The sequence below is a fragment of the Miniopterus schreibersii genome (assembly GCF_964146895.1).
Source record: "Miniopterus schreibersii genome assembly, chromosome: 14".
NCBI lineage: Eukaryota > Metazoa > Chordata > Mammalia > Chiroptera > Miniopteridae > Miniopterus > Miniopterus schreibersii.
Window position 1 is genome coordinate 43,564,458 of NC_138114.1, and position 18,527 is coordinate 43,582,984.

General features: G+C 42.9%; 1 protein-coding gene across 5 annotated transcripts in view; it reads right to left on the reverse strand.

Annotated features, from left to right (window-relative positions):
• The window catches only part of SORCS1 (sortilin related VPS10 domain containing receptor 1), a gene marked incomplete at its 5' end in the record, with an annotated part of 395,914 nt that overhangs the window by 110,493 nt on the left and 266,894 nt on the right, over window positions 1-18,527 (reverse strand). For all 5 annotated transcript variants that reach the window (XM_081158777.1, XM_081158779.1, XM_081158780.1 and 2 more), the window contains one exon: window positions 6,956-7,020. In XM_081158777.1, the coding sequence (XP_081014903.1) occupies window positions 6,956-7,020 (65 nt within the window). The remainder of the gene's footprint in view (window positions 1-6,955; window positions 7,021-18,527) is intronic.

Consider the following 18,527-nt stretch of genomic DNA (forward strand, 5'->3'; position numbering starts at 1 on the left):
AAGCTGCCCCCACCCCCATTAGTTTTCAACTTTAAGCAGAACATACCTCCGCCGATAAATCTTCCTTTTGTTCTTTCTATTGTTATTTGTTTTAGAACCTTCTTATTAAATGTTCCCACTCACACACATGTGCATACTTGTCAACATATGTTTTGAGAGAAAACCACACTAGAAATCCAGTGTAAATTACGAAAAGACACAAAGTTATCCATAAGGTGACACCGGGTCATAAAAAACTGAGAAGCGCATTTTTTCCAATAACCTTCCAAATTTAAGTTTACAAAGAAAAGGGGGTGAGAGGACAGAGGCAGAGGGGGAGAGAGGACATGCAATAAAAAAGAAAGAAGGAAGGGAAGCATGAGTAGCGGTGGAAAGGAGAGAGAGAGGGAAAAGGGAGAAATGAAGCCAGTTAGTGCACAGGGGAGAAAATACACAGAATTCCTTCCCCAGGGATTTTGCGGGAAATGTGGGTGTGCAATACTTACTTAGATGTGCCCACGTATTATACAACTGATTCCAGGACAAAGAGTCAGTTCACGGGACTGCCTCTGAGACATGTGGGTAGGTTCATTTCACTCTGTAACTTTCTATTTTTATTGCCCCCAACACTGAATATCATACTTAGACCACGGTGGTCCTTCAACAAAGATCAATAAGGAATAACCTCTGCCTTCCACAGTGCAATAAACAAAGACAGACGACACACTTCCCTGCCCTCTCTATACCCTAGCCCCCTGGCGTGCTGGCTATATCTCAACCATGCCACGCGTGCCCAGACTCCATAGCCTTAGCATGCGCTCTTCCACCTGGTGGGAATGCTCTTCCAGCAGGCAGACACACAGCGCTCTCCCCTACTTCCATATGGACCTGGCGAAAACATCAAATGTCACCTTACCATTATGCATTAGGTTCTAACCTGTCCCCCTAAGTAAAGGGTAAGCCCGACGAGAGCAGGGCCTCGGCCGCGTCCCTGCCATCCATCACTCGTGCCTAGAAGGCCTCCTACCGCAGCACACGCGTCTAACAACATTTATCGAGTGAATGAATAATAGGCAGGGAGCGAGCCAGACCTGGCTTCGAATTCTAGCCCCGAAGCCACGGCAGAAACCTTTCATCATTGCAGTCTGCATTTTCCTCAGAGTTAAGATGAGGAAAATAACAACAGCGTCTGTTTCCAAGAGCTGGCGGAAGTCCTGCAGCGGAGGGGTACCTGTTGCAGCACCGCCAGGCAGACGACAGGAATACGATGCATGGGACTAGCACCTTGGTTGCCGGGGAGCATGCAGGGCAAAGAGAGGACATGGCTGAGCAAGTGCCACAATCTTTATGATGCCTTATTTTTTTTTTATTTTTTTATTTTTTAAAGCAGGAGTCAGAAGCATCAGGGATTTTCCAAACACTTGGACATCGCCACACATACATGCCATGTGGACCGGTGCTGCTGTGTCCTGGGGATCCTGAGTTCCCATCGGACACCCGGACCTCTGTCCTGGAGTTAAGGCCAGGGGGTGACAAGTTTCAATCATGCACCTCAGTCCTCTCCTCCTCAGGATGGGCCGCAAGGGCACAGGCCTCCACACAGATGGGGGGCACACAGGACCCAGGGCAAACAGCACAAACCAGGCACAAAGAAGCGGGTGTGAAAGCTGCCTGGCCGAGCCTGCGGCTGCGCGGCCACGCTCGGGCTTTCCACGGCTGTGCGTGGACGCCTGTGTTACCCTATTTCATGCTTTTCTGGTTAGTTTTCAGGGTTGTCTCTTGGCTACTAAATCAGGGAGGCCAGGTTGAAATCAGGAATAGGTGAAACCTGGGGACTTCGGCAGAATAAAAAACGGGATCAAAATGACCTTGCTGGAGAGCAGAGCAAAGCGCCAGGCGCCCTCCCTCGCTGGACCTGGCGCTGGATGTGAGGGCAGGGGGACAGTGGCAGGACACGTCTGTTGGGGGTGTCAGCACGCGGTGGGGCGCTACCGGAGTCGGAGGCTGAGCAGAAGCGTGAACTCCTAACCTCTTCCCTGGAAGCTACGACTAAATTAACTGATTGAAAAAGAAGGTAAATGAAGGCTCTGAAACGTGGGGGCTAACAGTGTCATTCTGTGCGCTTAGGGATGGGACTTGGGCTAGGATGGGGGTGATGACTTCGATATTTTTCGATTTTTATATAAATGCCAAAGTGTCAATCTTGCCTAGACCGTTAAAGAGATTTGATGTCTTTTGAAGGATCACTGGAGAGGAGATACAAATAGCCAAGAAAAAAAATAACAATTCTTAACCTCACTCCTAATTCAGTAAGTGCAACTTAAAACAAAGATAATGCCATGCGTTCTATCAATAGATGGATTCTGTTTAAAAAGCCACTTGTAATGTCCCGGGTGAGTGAGGGCTGGCAAACACGGGCATCGTCATCTTGAAGCTCGGACACTGGTGGGACTATTTCACAGGGCACTGTGACAACGTCTACAGAAATTGAAAACATATATACCCTTGAAACTGGGATTTCGGTCGTTTCTCTTTCAGCAGTGCCTTCTACGTGTGTAAGCTCAAATGCTCACTAACCAAATAAATAACATGTGTGTATGTGTACTCGTCTCAGCACTGTTTGAAAGAGCCAAACACCGATATATCTATTAACAAGAGGGTGACTGACTGAATTATAGTTGACTGTACAATGGGGACCTGTGCAGTGAGTGATTCACCATAAGTGGCTAAATTTATATGTGCTGATACGAAAAGATGTTTAACTTGCTATTGTATCCACTAACACACACTGTACATCTGTGTGTGTGTGTGTGAGTGTGTGTGTGTGTGTGAGTTCACATAAGCATTTATCTGTATCAGCCCAGGATACACTTGAGTCCTAAGTATCCTTTTTATTGTCCTTGATTTAAAAGTACTTTATGCTTATAGTAAAAACTCAAACACCCCATCGCTAATCTACTGAGGACTGGTGAGAAGTGAGGCCTCTGTCACCTCCCCACGGTACTCATTCCAGCAGTGCTCGCCCTATCCACGTCTTGATACGTACGCCCCTGTAGAAATTAGACTGAGGCTGGAAAATGGGGAGTAGGAATGGGGTGTCCAGTTGGCACCCAAGACCAGAATTAGTGGGATGATGTTTATAAAAAGTTGAGTTTCCTTTTGTTCAGCTTGGAAGTCCTCCTTTGAGGTTCATTCAGGAAGAGTTTTTGAGCATTTTCACAGCCGGTTCAAGGGCCATGGTTGTTTTTCCCTAGTGAGAGAGATTAGTCCTTGGGCAAGTTGTTACAAGGATACTTACTCATACAAACAGACCCTGAGGCCAGGCACTGTCCCTGTCCCCCGTCCCTGCCTGGACGAATCACCACCAGTACAGAAACATTCAAGTCTCCAGCCTGGCCTTTCACTTCAGGAAGCGAGAAAGGTTGAACTTGGTATTTCAGGTTCTCTTACAAGATGATGTTTACAGATGACCATAAATATAGAACTATGCACCAAATTGCCATGTAAAAAATTCTGATAAAAGTGATGTCTTTTCCCTCCAAAATCACATATATATATAATATGTGGCACATAATTTCAGGGAGTTAGTGAATTTTTTATGCCCACAGGACTCTAAAAACACTATGGTTAAAGGCCCCAAATCGTGCCGATACAGGGACACACACATGTATTTATTAAGTCAACAAACATTAAACGTGTTAGGCTCTGAATGGTTTCTATACAGGACCAAAATTAAGTAAGATACGTTTTTTTACAAAGTTTTAATCCAACGGCTTGGTCACCATTTTCTCTGTCACTATGTACATTCCGTACACGTACACAAATGTGCCCATATTAGGTGAATCAATAGAAAGTAGGTTTCCTTCTTACTGTTGTGATGTACCAGGGAGCAGTTTTAATGCAGTGGGTGCATACAATGGGTGTGTATACACACACACACACACAAACACACACACACACACACGATTTGTAGACATTAAAATGTTTGTTTCCTGGATGAGGCCCTGCCCATTTGTTCTCAGTTAAATGTGGGGGGACAAAAATAAATTCAATAAATATGTTCAAAAGTTTCCCAAAATACCTCTTGTGATTGACTGTAATTGAGGCTGTAATTCAGCTCGTCTCCGGGGACAGAGGTGATACAGGAAAGAATAACATCCTTATCACGACTGTAGACAACAACACACCCGCTTTCATGGCACAACGGGAAGACACGCCTGTGCCGGTCACAGGCCCTCATAGAGCAAACGCTTCCCAGGGCTTCCCCCGCCAAATGCCCAGACTTCCAATGAAACGGGCAGTGATTATAAAACGCCACCTAGGGGGACTGAGATGAGACTAAACCTAAACTTGGAAAAACAAACCCCGATAAGCACTTTCAACCCATCCCATGGGGACGAACCAAGTAAGGTCCTGACGGGTGTTCCTGTGTCACAAGTCTCAGTGCCTTGGCTACAAAATTCCTAAACCCATCACGGTCAGAAAAAAACTCCTGTTCAAAGTAAACAGGATTACATTGTTTTTGCATTTCCCTGTAGGACCCATGACCTAGAATATACACGGTGAGTTCTATACACTTAAGTTTTATACTAAATAATAACGAAGAGATGGAGAAACAAAAGGGATTTCAATCAGGGAATGGGGAAAGAGGTAACGTATGGATACTGGAATTCTTGGAGCAAGTGACCGGCCTGGAGCCTAATTCTGAAATAACACTCTCAGCTGCATCTACTAACACCTCGCTACTGACTCTGGGCTCTTTCCTTCTCTCCTTCTTCTGTTTCTTTTGCTTGGAGCCATGGTTACTGTGTTGGAGAGAGAGATGGAGAGAAAGAGAGAGAAGGAGGGAGGGCAGAAGAGGGAGGGCAGGGTACCCAGAATAATCTCATTTTTTTTACACTCAGGTCAGGCTTAGATCCTTTACTTCAATTGGTAGGTAATTTTTTTTTTTTCTGTTTTGTTTTGACAGGGATAACTTTTCAAATTAAATCCCTTTATTGAATTTTCACTCTTGGATAGTTTCTGAAGATGCTGCCTTTGCAAAAAAGTAAAATAAAATAAATAAAATTAGAACTGATATATTTCATGCCTCGTGGAAGCTGAGCCTGAGATGACAGTTTGACATTATCAACCTCCGTGCCTGCAGGGAACACAGGAATGATGTTGGGTGGGGGAAAAAAGTGCCGATCAGGGAAAGTGATGGCCTTGTCATTTTCAGGATATGGGGTTATGGGCATTAAATGCCACGAGCCAGAAAGCAGCAGCATCCCCAAAAACTCAAATGCGAAAGCAATCTAAAATTCCACCCAGAGCTCTCCAAACAAGGGTGTAGTCATGGGAGACAGACCCTGAAGCTCTTTCATTAGTTTTTATTATGGCACTTTCTGACCCGAAGCATGTTCCACAGACCAGCATCATCAGCTTCACCTGGGAGCTCCTTAGGAATGCAGATTCTCCGGCCCCTCCTGAATCAGAATTTACATTTTAATAAGGTCTCTAGGTGGGTCATATGCATGTTAAAGTCCGAGACGCAATGCTGTAAAATTCTCAGACAACCTGGTAAGTGAGGTTAAGTAGCCCGCTGGTTACCCTGACACTCGGTCAACTATGCATTCATTCGTTGAAGAAATATTTATTAAGCTCTATCTACATGTGGACACTGTGGCATGTGCTGGAGACAGACCATTGAACAAAGCTATACATGGCCCCTGCACCCACAGCACTTACTGGGGGAGAGAAAAGGCTATGATCAAATAATCATGTAAAAGGAATGTGGAATTTCTAACCGAGATGAGCGCAATAAAGAAAAAGAATAGAGTTGGATGAAAGTAAACAAACTGAGAAAGTGGTTTAGTTTAGAAACTGGGAGTTCGAGAAAGATTTCTCCCAAGAAATGATCCTTTCCTGGATTTTGTTACAGTTCTATGGTCTTACTGGATGCTATTTTGGAGGGAAGCTGGGTGAAAAGTACAGGGAAACTCTACACTTGGGACCTCTCCCCCCCCCCCCCATCTTTTCTCTCTTCATTCCATTTTCTTCTACACACTTTCTCTTCTGCCTTTGTCTTTTTCACCTTTAGTGACCAATCTTAGCTCTAGGGGTATCCGGTCAACTCTTAGACCTTCTGGAGATCCTCAGGACTAGAGAAGGAGAAGGAAACTGATGTTGTTGCTTCAATATGTTACTTAAACGTTCTATGACTTGGTTTTCTCATCTGCAAAATGGGACTAACACCCTACAAATTGTGAGGATTCCTTGTGACACATAAAGTAGATAAAGTGGGTAGCATAATTCTCAGTCCAGGGCGAGTGCTCAGTGAATGTTAGCTACTACAGGACGCATTATTGTTCACATATTTAATTTACAGTGAAGAAACTAAGGCATAAGGAGTTTAAGTAGATTTTTCAAGGTCACACAATTAGTGAGCGAACTTTAGATTTCTTTTGACAAGGACTTAAATTCTGGTTTTACACCTGACTTTCCTCTATATCATGTCCCTGAGCCACAATCTCCACGTGAAGTGTAGTACTCACTGTAGACGGCCTAAGGTTGTTCTGAGCACCAAAGGTGAGCAACTGACTCAGGGGACTTTGCCCTCCTCTTGCTTTTCATGGGGACACACAGGATGGTTCTCTTCTGGCCTATGCTGTCTAAATGCTTTGTGTGTCTCCAAACAAGACACAAGGCATTGCCAGGATGGCATCTGATAAAATAAGGAAACTGGAAAAATCAAAGCAAAGCAAAACAAAAGCAATCACAACAACACAACATGGCAGAAATAAGGAATTTTGTATTTTCTCATTACCTGGAAAGAAAAACACCCTGATTAAATGAGAGTTGTAGAAAATTATTAACATAATTCTGAGTTACTAAGAATAGGAAAAGTCCTTGTGTCCAAATGACTTGGATCATGGTCCATACCAGATTGATAAAACTAACATTACTGTGAACATCGTGGAAAACTTGATTTACTTACGACCATCCACAGTTCTGGCCTCGAGATGCACAAGATCTGGTTCCTTGTTTGAACCCATCAGAGACCTAAAGAGATGAAGAAACATGAAAAGGAACATCAAGCTCGGCGACTGCACACGTGCCTTAGAGAAACTCAGCTGAGTCCGCAGACTACTGGTGTCCACAGGATTCTAAAACCACCAGCCCTGGGATACAGCTTCCTTATTTATTTCTAAAGCCTGAGAGCAAAACTTCCACTTCACATAAAAACAGTAATGAAACCTTTACTTAGTGGAGGCCAGGCTCGACTCTGGCAATGATATCGTGTGTTATCAGCTCAGACTTTCCAGTATGTCCCACACGTGGCATCTGTCCTTCTGCAACAATCTCCCTGACAGTGTATTAAACTTTTCAGACTATTAGGCAGGTGCCAGGCAGGTTGTTTTAGCTGTGTGTCTTGAACAGTGATCACGTAGCAAACCGATCTAATTAATTATTTCATTTGAAATGTGCCTAACTACCCACTGCTACCCTATGAACTATGAAAAAACCACGTGGCCCAACCGACATTGAGTACCATACAGCAAAAAAATAACCATTCTCTGAGCCAATGTTAGGAGGAAATACAGATGTGCTGCTGTGGTATGTGCTTGAAACTGTATGTGTAAATAAAATAAAAGTCTATTTACAATGCCTCGGAGGCCTATATTATGTAGTGTAATCTTGCAGAGAGCCATAATAAATAGAAAGTAATTATTTTGTTACATAAATAATGTGGGCGATCATACTCTAAGACATCTCTACAGTAAGATGAATTAAACTTGGGACCTTCTATAATTTGTTTTCATCAGGATCTGCAGAACTTTCATTTAATTTTTCATTTCTACATGGAAATGGCCACATGCCTTGCAATTGGTGCCTCTGCCTGCCCTGAGCCATCTGCCCAGTCGTGAGTCCATGTGAGAAAATACAAATGTTAAAAATACTCCTCAGAGTCAGGACGCCTACCAACCATTAGTGATTTTTTGCATAAATCCTATAATAGTTTGTTATAATGATTTTTGTGTCTTTCTCCAGATAAAAGCAGCCCATTCCCCAACATACACTTCCCCTCCCTGCCCCAATAGGAGAGCTACTGGAGATTTTTCCTATATATAGTGCTTGAGCTATAATAGCTAATTGTTGAATGAAAGAAGAAAGGAATAAATGAATGAAGGGATGAAGGAAGGAAGGGAAGATGGAGAGGAGGAGGGAAGGGAAGGGGGGAGGGTATGTGTCTGTGAGCTCCTCGAAATACGCATGTTAATCATTGTTAAGGGCATTCCCACAACTCTTCTCACTTGAACTCAGTTTTCCCAGCTCAAAGACTCTGAAACCTAGGTAGCTTAGTCTTTCTTCATCTTAAAAAGAAAAAAAAAAGTCTCCTTAAGACCCTATTATCACTGTCAGTAAGTTTTCTGATTGATAGATGACCTGAAATTCAGTGTATGCTCAAAACATGAAATCCTGCTTCCTAATCCCTAAGAAATGTCTCAACAAGGGTTTATAATTTCCCCCCAAAGAGACAGGGCATGTGCTTGGATACTTCACATCACTGGAATCTGATACAGGGAGACGGTAGCACTTTCACCACCATTTCAGTAAAGTTCTGCTGGGTCTGGATGTCCAGGGACAGTGGCTCTCCACTTCCCATACTGAAGCATTGACTGGATCCAAAGGTGATCTCTTCTGACAAGGCCATAGTCATCAGCATTAAAAACAACAAGCTCATGACAACCCTCACACTAGCAAGCTCAGGAGTTAACTGTGTTTTGCAAACTACCACTGGTTAGTTACATCGTTTACCTCCCACCTTGCCTGCTATTATCTCTAGGAGAGAACTGGCAGCCCAGGAACACGATGCTGAAACTAGCACGTGGACCTATCTGCTTGGCTTACGGTTAGTGTCCAGGGAAGCAAAATAATTACTCTGCATCCAGTTGCATCGATTCAACAAAAGCAGAAGTCTCTCAAGATCTTTTGTTATCTCTAAAGGCAGGAGCTGTTGTTTCAAGGGACATGTCCCTCTTTTCAATTAATGCAACGAGACGGGGACAGAACAGAGTCCTTTGTTTCTCCAGAGTTTGCTGTGATTAACCAACTCCCTTACCCTGCTTGGATATTTGTCCACGTAGTAAAACAACGGCAACAACAAAATAAAACTTTCAAGTCAAACACCACAGGGTTTCCAACTATTTTTATTTGCTGATGTGCTCACCCCTTTTCTTGCAGTCCAGGAGCACCTCCAGGTCTGCAGGCAGGTTATAAAGAATTATTGCTGCTTTTACTCTGTGGCACTGGAGAAGTCTCAAGAGCGGACACCAAGCGGTGCTCAAGGTCTGCAGAGGTGCTGGTTTTAATGGCTCTGCCGTTGACCGGACTCTTGGCAGAAGCACATGGCTACAGATGAAAAACAATGTCGTTCTCTAGCCCATTTATACGTATTGGTTGGAACTGGAGTTTGGTGGTTTTCAGTGTATTTTAAGACCAACTATTGTACTTGATGATGATGATGGTGGTGGTGATGATGATGGTGGTGGTGGTGGTGGTGGTGGTGGTGATGGTGATAGATAGTTGCCAGGGGCTGGGGGCAGGGGGAAGTGGGGAGAGGTAAAAGGGTACAAACTTCACGTTATAAAATGAATAAGATCTGAGGATCTATTGTGTAATAACATGGTGACCAGTTGATAATACAGTGTTTATAATTACAGTTTGCTAAGAGGGTAGAAGTCATGGGTTCTCACGCACACATGAAAAGGTACATATGTGAGGTGATGGGTGTATTAACTCAATTGTGAAAACCCTTTACAATGTCCACGTACATCAAATAATTATGTTGTATACTTTAAATATGTTATAATTCTATTTGCCAATTTTACCTAAACAATGCTAAAAAATGATAGTAAATCAAAGAAAAACAGCATAAACATAAAATTTGACCCCAAATTGTCTTTTTTTTCTTTTCTTTTTTATTGATTTTTAGAGAGAGAGGAAGGGAGAGGGAGAGAGAGAAACAGCAATGATGAGAGTCATTGATCGGCTGCCTCCTGCACGCCTCCCCCACTGGGGATCGAGCCCGCAACCCAGGCGTGTGCCTTGACCGGGAATTGAACTGTGATCTCCTGGATCATAGTTGATGCTCAACTGCTGAGCCATGGCAGCTGGGCTCTTGATCTTATTTTCAAAGTGAGATCTCAAGAATGGTTTCAAGGATGTCTGGCCAGTAAGTCTGACTCCTGGTAATAAACGCAGGGTGTGGGGCACTGTTGCTTCACGCTTCTGGACTGCCCTGTACACATGTCTTCGTCATGCTTCCTAATGGTTGGCTGGATCTCTTTGCACAAATGCTTCTCTTATTTCTCTGAGTTCCAAAAAGGCAGGTGCTCATTTTTATCAGTAAGTTGTCTGTGATTACCAGAGTACAGAGAAAAAGGTTTCCTCAATAAATAGAACACTGTTACACTGGTCAGTATTTACGATATATCTGATACATTGGGGTGGTCTTCTGGGGTCTCAGAAAGAACCTCTCCACAAATATGAGAGGAAAAATTTGGTCCACAGTTCTTTAATTATATAAAAAGGCAATAGGGTGGTTGTATCTTGTATATCTTTATATCGCTGCTGTATCTAAGTGGGAGAATACATTCCCTTCTTGACCTGAATTGCACAGAGGGAAGGGATGTCTTCAGGCCTTTGCATGCGCTGTGTCTGCGTCTAGAAAGCCTTCTGACCCTCTTCTGCCTTGTTAACACTTACGGTCCATGGCTCAGCTGCAGATGAGTGAAGCTGAAAATAGGCTTCCCAGCAGGGAGGCCACTTAAGCTAAGCTGGTTCACTTTTGTCACTTTCAGGACCATGGGCACACATCTGCATGGCATACATGAGGCCATGGTTCAGTTGGTGACTCATTTTTGTCTGTCCCTCTTATTTACAGACGAGCTCAACCCTTTCTGAATTTCCAAGCAGGCCCCAAGCATGCAATGTACAGATATTCAGTAAATGTTTAAGGAATGTTTTTGGATACAGGAGAAGTGCACAACCCGCCATAGGAGCATTTATCACTTTATCTGTATGTGTGACATTTGACAAGTCACTTGGTATCTCTGTACTTTGATAGTTTTTAATGTATTAAATGGGGCTAAAATAAGTTTTCTTAGATTTACATCTTAAAGCACTTACATTCCTGGCATATAGCAAGGGCTCAGAAATGCATCTGATTTCTTTCTTCTTTCCCTTTCTTATTTCAGGAGCTAGATAGAGAATATTAATACTCATCTCAAAATTAAATTAATGTTGGTAATAAAAGCTTCTTGAGAGATCCTGGGTTCCCTATTAGCAGAAATAATTAATCATCATAAATCAATAGACCAAAAAAAAGAGTCAACAGCCCAGAGATGAAATATGTGAATAAATAAAAACACATTCATTCAGTGAAACAGCTCAATGCCCTATTGTGTGATAAGAACTACAGATCCCCTGCCCTTAGGAGCTTCAGAGCTATGGAAGAGACAATAATCCCATGAGACAGGGTTCTAATATTCCAGGTGCTCTTAGAAGACATAGGATTGCTGTCCTTTCACTTGCAGAGAGAGACCTAGGGGAGAACGAAAGGACAGGAAGCCTTTAGAGTAAATGGACTGAATCTTAAAGGAGATGCAATAATATGATCAAGAGAGAGGGGGTGGAAGAACATTCTATTTAGAGATAAATAGCAAGTGAAAAGGTCCTAGGTCAGAGAGAGGATGACCCAGCTAGGCATCCGCTAGTAAGTCAATAGGATGGATCTAATGTTTTCAGAGGAGAGCAGCAGAAGATACAATAAAAGGCTGGGCAGGGGCACTGTGTGCACCACGTTAAGGTTTTGTGCTTGATGCTAAAGGCCACAGATGCCACTGAAGAACATGAAGTTGGCAAGATTATAAACGGCTGAAAAGAAGACTGTGTTCCCATCTATTCATGCTTAGATCTCCCAGTCCAACCAAAGTGTAAGGTGAAGGTCCCCAGGCCATGCCAGATCCAGCTCTGATGATGAAAACCAGACAAAGCCAGCCTCCTGCATCTACACTTCCAGGGTCTTCAGATGGCGTCCACACCTAGGAGCCATTTTTAAATAAAATCTAAGGATTACCAACGTCAAGAATGCAAATAAACCAGTCCCTCCCTGATCCAGTCCGCTGTGACGTCAGCAATGCAAAGTCAGCCTTCTGAAAGGCAATCACCAAATGTGGCCTTTGTAGGCATTTTCTGCAGAGAAACTCAGAAATGTCACTAATTTATCATTCTCCTGGCATTTTGTCTGAGTCTCCACCAGTTTAATACAGTGCTCAATAAATGCTGTGGAGCCACAAAATGCCCTGATCTAGATAACCGCAGAGCAAATATTAAAAATAAACACGGTGATGGGACAGGGCCTGTTTATTCGAGTTCAGACCCTCAGGAAATGGCATGGGAACCATGAGGAGGAATCTGCCTAGGAACCAAGGCTGGGGAGGTGAGACATCTGCTTTCCTCCGTTTTTTAAAATATGTTTTTGTTGATTTTAGAGCGAGAGGAAGGGTGATGGAGAGAGAGAGAAACATCGATCGGCTGCCTCCTGCACGCCTCCTACTGGGGATCGAGCCTGCAACCGGGGCTTGTGCCCTGACTGCGAATTGAACAAGCGACCTCTTGGTACAGAGGCTGACATTCAACCAACTGAGCCACACCAGCCAGGGCTGTCCATTTAGTTTTAGATGGAGCATTCGTGTTCTCAGGGGCTCTCTCCATAAACAAAGCCATGGAAGCCAGTGGCCCTGTCTGCTACAGCGGAAAGAAACAGGTGTTAGCGGCTGGACACCCCGATTTCCAATTCTGTAGTTCAGGGCTTCCACCTCACTGGCCACGACCGTAAGGCTCTCAAGGCAGACATCATCAGGGAAGTCCTGAAGTCCTGGCTCACGCTGCAACTTTTATTCTTGAGCAAAGCAGCTTAGTGGAGGTCTCATCTCCTGCCCATCAATGGGAAATGGGCTAGAAAAAAATAAAGCACAGCCTGAAGGTGTCATTGCGACCTCGACCGTAAGCCTAAGAAGCATGCTTACTTTCTTCTGGTCTCCATACCGTCACACTGGGTGCCCAGAAACAAAGGTCGCTGTCACAAGGAACAAAGAGACAGACAGACAAGTAAAAATGTTGCTTAGTGTCTTGAACGCATGCAGTGGTTACTGAGCGTCAGCACGGTCAATGACTTTAAGCTCTTCAAATTCTGCATTTTGTCTTCCTTACTCCCTGAGCCAGAGGCCTCACTGTTAGTTATATTAGGTCTGCAACAGAGGCGGGGGGAGAGAGAGAAAACAGAGAGAGGGGGGGCAGAGAGAGAGAATGAGAGAGAGAGAGAGAGAGAGAGAGAGAGAGAGAGAGAGGGGCGAGGAATGGGAAGTCTGGCCCAGAATGAAGGAATAAAGCTTACGAGAGTTGTGGGAGGTAAGGATGTTTGCTAAACAAGTGCATGATATAAATAAAGTTGAACGTTTAAAGAGCAATGCTTGGAAACAAGCAGCATGTCTCTTTGAACATCAAAATTACCTGGTCACAACTGGTCAAGATAAACCATTGTGTGGCCATGCTCTCTTCCTCTTCCCCACTTTCCCTTTTTCTAAACTAATGGTTTTGCTTCTTATGCCATTGACTGAATTTCCCGTTTTCTTCTTTTTTCCCCACTTTTATGGCTCCTCCCCATGTTTGTCCGTGTTTTTTCCTGAATACAGACGAGGGGGGTCTAGAAAGACACCAGGGAGCATGACCAGATCACAGTCATGATCCCCAAGCAGAAATGAGTGCTGATGAGATGCAGAGAAATGTATTTTAAATAATCAAAGAGTTTGGGATGGAGGCAAAGGAGGAGCTCACAAAATTTTTTTTATAAGGTTTCTTTTTATCTTTTTAAACTTTAGTGATATCATACCCTATGTATTTTTAGCAACTTGTTGATTTTACTCAATAATTTATCTTGGAGACTGTGCCATGCCAGAACCTAAAATTAATGAGGTAGATCTCTAATGTCTTTATTGCAACTATTAAATGAAAATACCCAATTTATCTAAATACTGTCTATTGATTAACTTAAAGCAAAAAATGCATACACATGGGAAAAAATGCTAGTGGGAATAGACATACTTTCAAAATTCCTAATGGTGGCCACCTCTGGAAGGCGTTAGAATTGGGGGTGATAGTCAAAGGGATTGTTATCCTCATCAGTAACATGAAAACCTTTACAAGGAAGATGCATTTATAGAGTACTCTGAATATTAATAAATCTGTACTATTAATAAAACAAGAACATAGGATGTCTCAAAATTGTATACACACACTTTTTAAAAAAATATGTTTTTATTGATTTTAGAAAGTGTGGGAGGAAGAAGGATAGAAAGAGAGAAACATCAATGAGAGAGAAACACTGATCGGCAGCCTATTGCATGCCCCCCGCTGGGGATCAAGCAGGCAACCGAGGCATGTGTCCTGACCGGGAATCGAACCGGTGACCTCTTGGTTCATGGGTCAACGCTCAACCACTGAGCCACGCCAGGTGGAATATAACATACATTTTGAATAAGTATAAAGGCAGCGTTCATTAAAACATATTTCATTTTCAAAACTGAGCTATCAGTTGTTAAAGTGTGTATACATTTTTGGGGGGGACACCCTGTATTTCTTCAGGGGCCATATTAACAGAAGACAAGGAGTGGAGAGAACCTCCCACTTCCCCTTTCTTTCCATTTCTGTTAAGGACAGAGAACTTCAGAGGAGAAGGTAGAACAATATGAGCATAAATTAATTGAAACCTGAGCATTGTGCTGTTGGAAACTATATGACTCAGGGAAATTATATTCCACAACAGAATTTCAAGAATGACAATCTCCACATTTTTTTGCTGGAACACATTAAGAGAGGGGGAAAAAATTAGCACATGCCCAATATAGGGTGTTAGTTGTAAGTTGTGGAAATGCACTAGAGTACACATGCGTTAACTTTAGAAAATATACACAAAATAGAAACTAAAATAGAAGCAAAAATAGTATCAGGCATTGTAAAAATGTCTCCCCACACCTCAAATGAACCACATTCTACACCCCCTGGGGTGCTGCTGCAGGTAACTCGCCATGGAGACTATTGCTCTAGACTGAAGACTCGTGGGGTATCCTTAACACTGAACACCGGCAGGGGAGACAGGGAAACCTCAATTACATCAGTTAATGAGTGAATAAATGAAGGAATTTAGCAAGTATTTACCGAACACTGACAATGCACCAGGGATAGTTCTAGGCACTGAGGGTTTAGCAATAAATAAAACAGAGCAAAATCTCTGCCCCTCATGCAGCTTATATTTCAATAGAGAAGACAGGGTGTGTATAAATATAAATATATACTATGTAAGATGGTGACACCATTTCTTGAAAGTTGTGTAGTAAAAAAATACTTATGATTATGAACTGTAAGGGGCTTTAACGACAGAAAACACTATTGTCATTTTCATACGGTGTTGGTCTGCGGCTGGTGCACATATTTTAAGTGTGGGATTGCTGTCATATAGGCCCTGTGAGGCTGTGCCCTTGGTGACCTGCTCATCAATTATCAACACTTAGGATAAGGATCCATACTGTGTGCCTAGAAAAGTCACACGCGACACAAATTCAGAGAAAAATAATGGTGAGATAAGAGAAAGGCAGCGTTATCTCTGAAAGCAATTTACCTGCCCGAGGGCACACAGTTCATAAATGATACAATCGGACTGGAGCCTCGGCTTTCTAGTTTCTCTACAGCTCCAGGTGCTACCTGTAAGGGTGATGACAATAAACTTAACAATAAGACTGTTGTAAAGAGTAAGGAGAACAATATGAGTTAAGGTCCTTTAGAGATGGAAAGTCTGCCAGATATTAACCAGTGCAAACCCCTCATGTCACAGTTAAGGAGACCAAATCTTCAGGCGAGCAAACACCTGGTCCAAGGTCCGCCACTCGCATGGAGTCAAGGATGGAGCTACTAATCCAGGTTCTTGACTCACTCCAGGAATCCTTCTCATGGAAAGAAACAGAACAACAAAACAAAAACCCCTTTTCTGGCCTGGCCGGGCATGGCTCAGTGGTTGAGCATTGACCTAGAATCCAGGAGATCTCTGTTCGATTCCCGGTCAGGGGCGTGCAGGAGGCAGCTGACCAATGACTCTCTCATCATTGATGTTTCAACTCTCTCTCTACCTCTCCCTTCCTCTCTCTGAAATCAATAAAGATATATTTTTTTAAAAAAACCCTTTTCTTTTTATCTGTTTGTATTTCAGGGAAGATAGTGTTAATTCAGATAGCAATGTTTGTGTCTTACACTAAAAAAGATTGATAGCCCTGGCCAGTGTGGCTCAGTTGGTTGAGCATCTTGCATGCACCAAGAGGTCACAGGTTCGATTTCAGCTGACAAAGTAAATACGTTGGGTGCAGGATCTGTTGAAGTGTGAGGTCAAGTGTGAGGTTTGTGCCTGATGTGGCTCTATGCTATGTCTGCTTTGGATTCCACCTCTTAAGCACTGTTTTCCTTGGCTACTGAGTTACTCAGGAAGGCTAACTACTCAGGAGAGGCACCTGGAAGAAGTGGTGTGTTCTCTGGGTTGGTGATGCCAAAGGGATCTCAGGCACATAAATATTCTAACAAGTTTCATCTTATCACAATAGAGTCATAAAGTTGCTCTGTTCAGCACATGATAATGGCTTTGTAATTCAATTATTGGTAATATGTGTCTTCTGGGATTTATCTGCCTTAAACTTCAGCACTGATGTAAATCCCTTTACCATAAATCCCATAAATGCTGCAGCAGGTCCTGTCCCCTACCCCAGGGCACATCCTGCCACGCCTGTGAAAACCTTGACAGCTTTCTCTAAGTTATGGAATTGCTGCGTTCAGTGGTGCTGCTGTTTTAAGTGCCAGAGCCAACAATAAAAAACACTGGGACAGGTCCATTTTCCCTGGTTATCCTCTTTGGAGAAATATAAATCCTGATGGACAGACAAAGTTCTAATTCAATCCAAAAGGCTGTTTGCAGCCACTTATCTAGAATTCTGCAGAAGGGATTCCTGCAAGTCACAGGAAGTCAGATGCAATGGCTTCTAAGTTCTGTAAGGATCCCGAAATTCTGATACACAAACACATCAGAGCTGGTCATCTTCATGGACTTGCTCATCTTATAGTTATTTTTAGGATGTTTCCCAGCCTGCTCTGCCTTTCAATCCTACCCAGTCAAATCAGCCAGTTTCTGGGGCTTCTCTACCCTCCTGCCCAGAATTTACCATCCCGCATCTTATTAGTTATCTACTAAGACAACCCTGCCTAACCTTGGATTTGAAAAATAAATATCATCCCCAATATCCATTCCTCATTTTTCACTCATCCAGCATATATTTATTGTACACCCATTTCATCAATTCCAAATGCTCACTTTCAAAAATTTAATATCCCTTAAACCAGCTGGTATCTTACAATCACTGAAATGATAACGGTAAATTGTCAGAAAATTTTTGACAGATACACAATAAAAGGGTGTATCTTCATTCAATGAAATTTTAGATTTGATGATATAAGGCATGTACCAGGCGCTATTCCAGGCACTTACCTATCCCAGCTCTTTGGTCAATTTCTTCTTATCTTTGGCTCCTCAAAAGACAAAGCCTTTTCCTTGGGAACCATTCCCGAGAGACTTCCCACCAAATCATAAATTAATAGGAATATATTTGTTGTGTGTGTACATCGCTTCCCTTCCTTTTCTTCTCTCCCATTCCTTTATGTTTCAATATACGATGTATTAGGAGTGGTTGACCTTAGAGTCTAGTATTTTGGTTACAGAATATGTGGGTGGGGGGCGAAAATAGGTTTATGGTTGTTTGTATGGAAAATGACAAACAGTACAAATAAATAATACAATTAATAAATCATAATACAAGAATAAACTCTATGTTTCATGTACTCACAACTGTAAGCCTACTTTTGTCCAGCCCTGTACAGAAGGTAGAAGTATGACTCAGCAGAGAAATATCATCGAAAGATAGATGATGTGGCATTTGCAATTTTTTCTTTTTCATTTTGGGAGGAAGATATGTGTCATGTTTTAAGTTGTATGGAGAAAATTCTACCAGGCTAAGTAGAAGCATAATATTGTTTTTGTCTTCATTTGAAAGTTATATATGGTTTAAAAAGATGTGCACAGGGGCCAAGTTTCCAAGAGGTAGACTGTGATGCTTCTGGGCTGGATCCAGTTGGCCAACCTACAACTATGCTTCCTGGAGTCGATACATGGTTTCAGGTGAGAATGGACCGGAAGGAAATGTGTGTGAGATCCTGGAAGACAGGGGGAAGCAGCTGCCATTTCACTCGGAAGGTCGTTTTGGTTAGAGGTGGTGAGAGGCAGTGCAGAAGTACTGGTAGGTTTGAATTTGTCTTTGCTCTTCCCTTCCCAATCCCATGTCCAGCTTTGTGACCTCAGGCCCCAAGGCGGATGCTTGGCTGCAGACTCACAGAGGGGCAGCTATGCAGGGGCA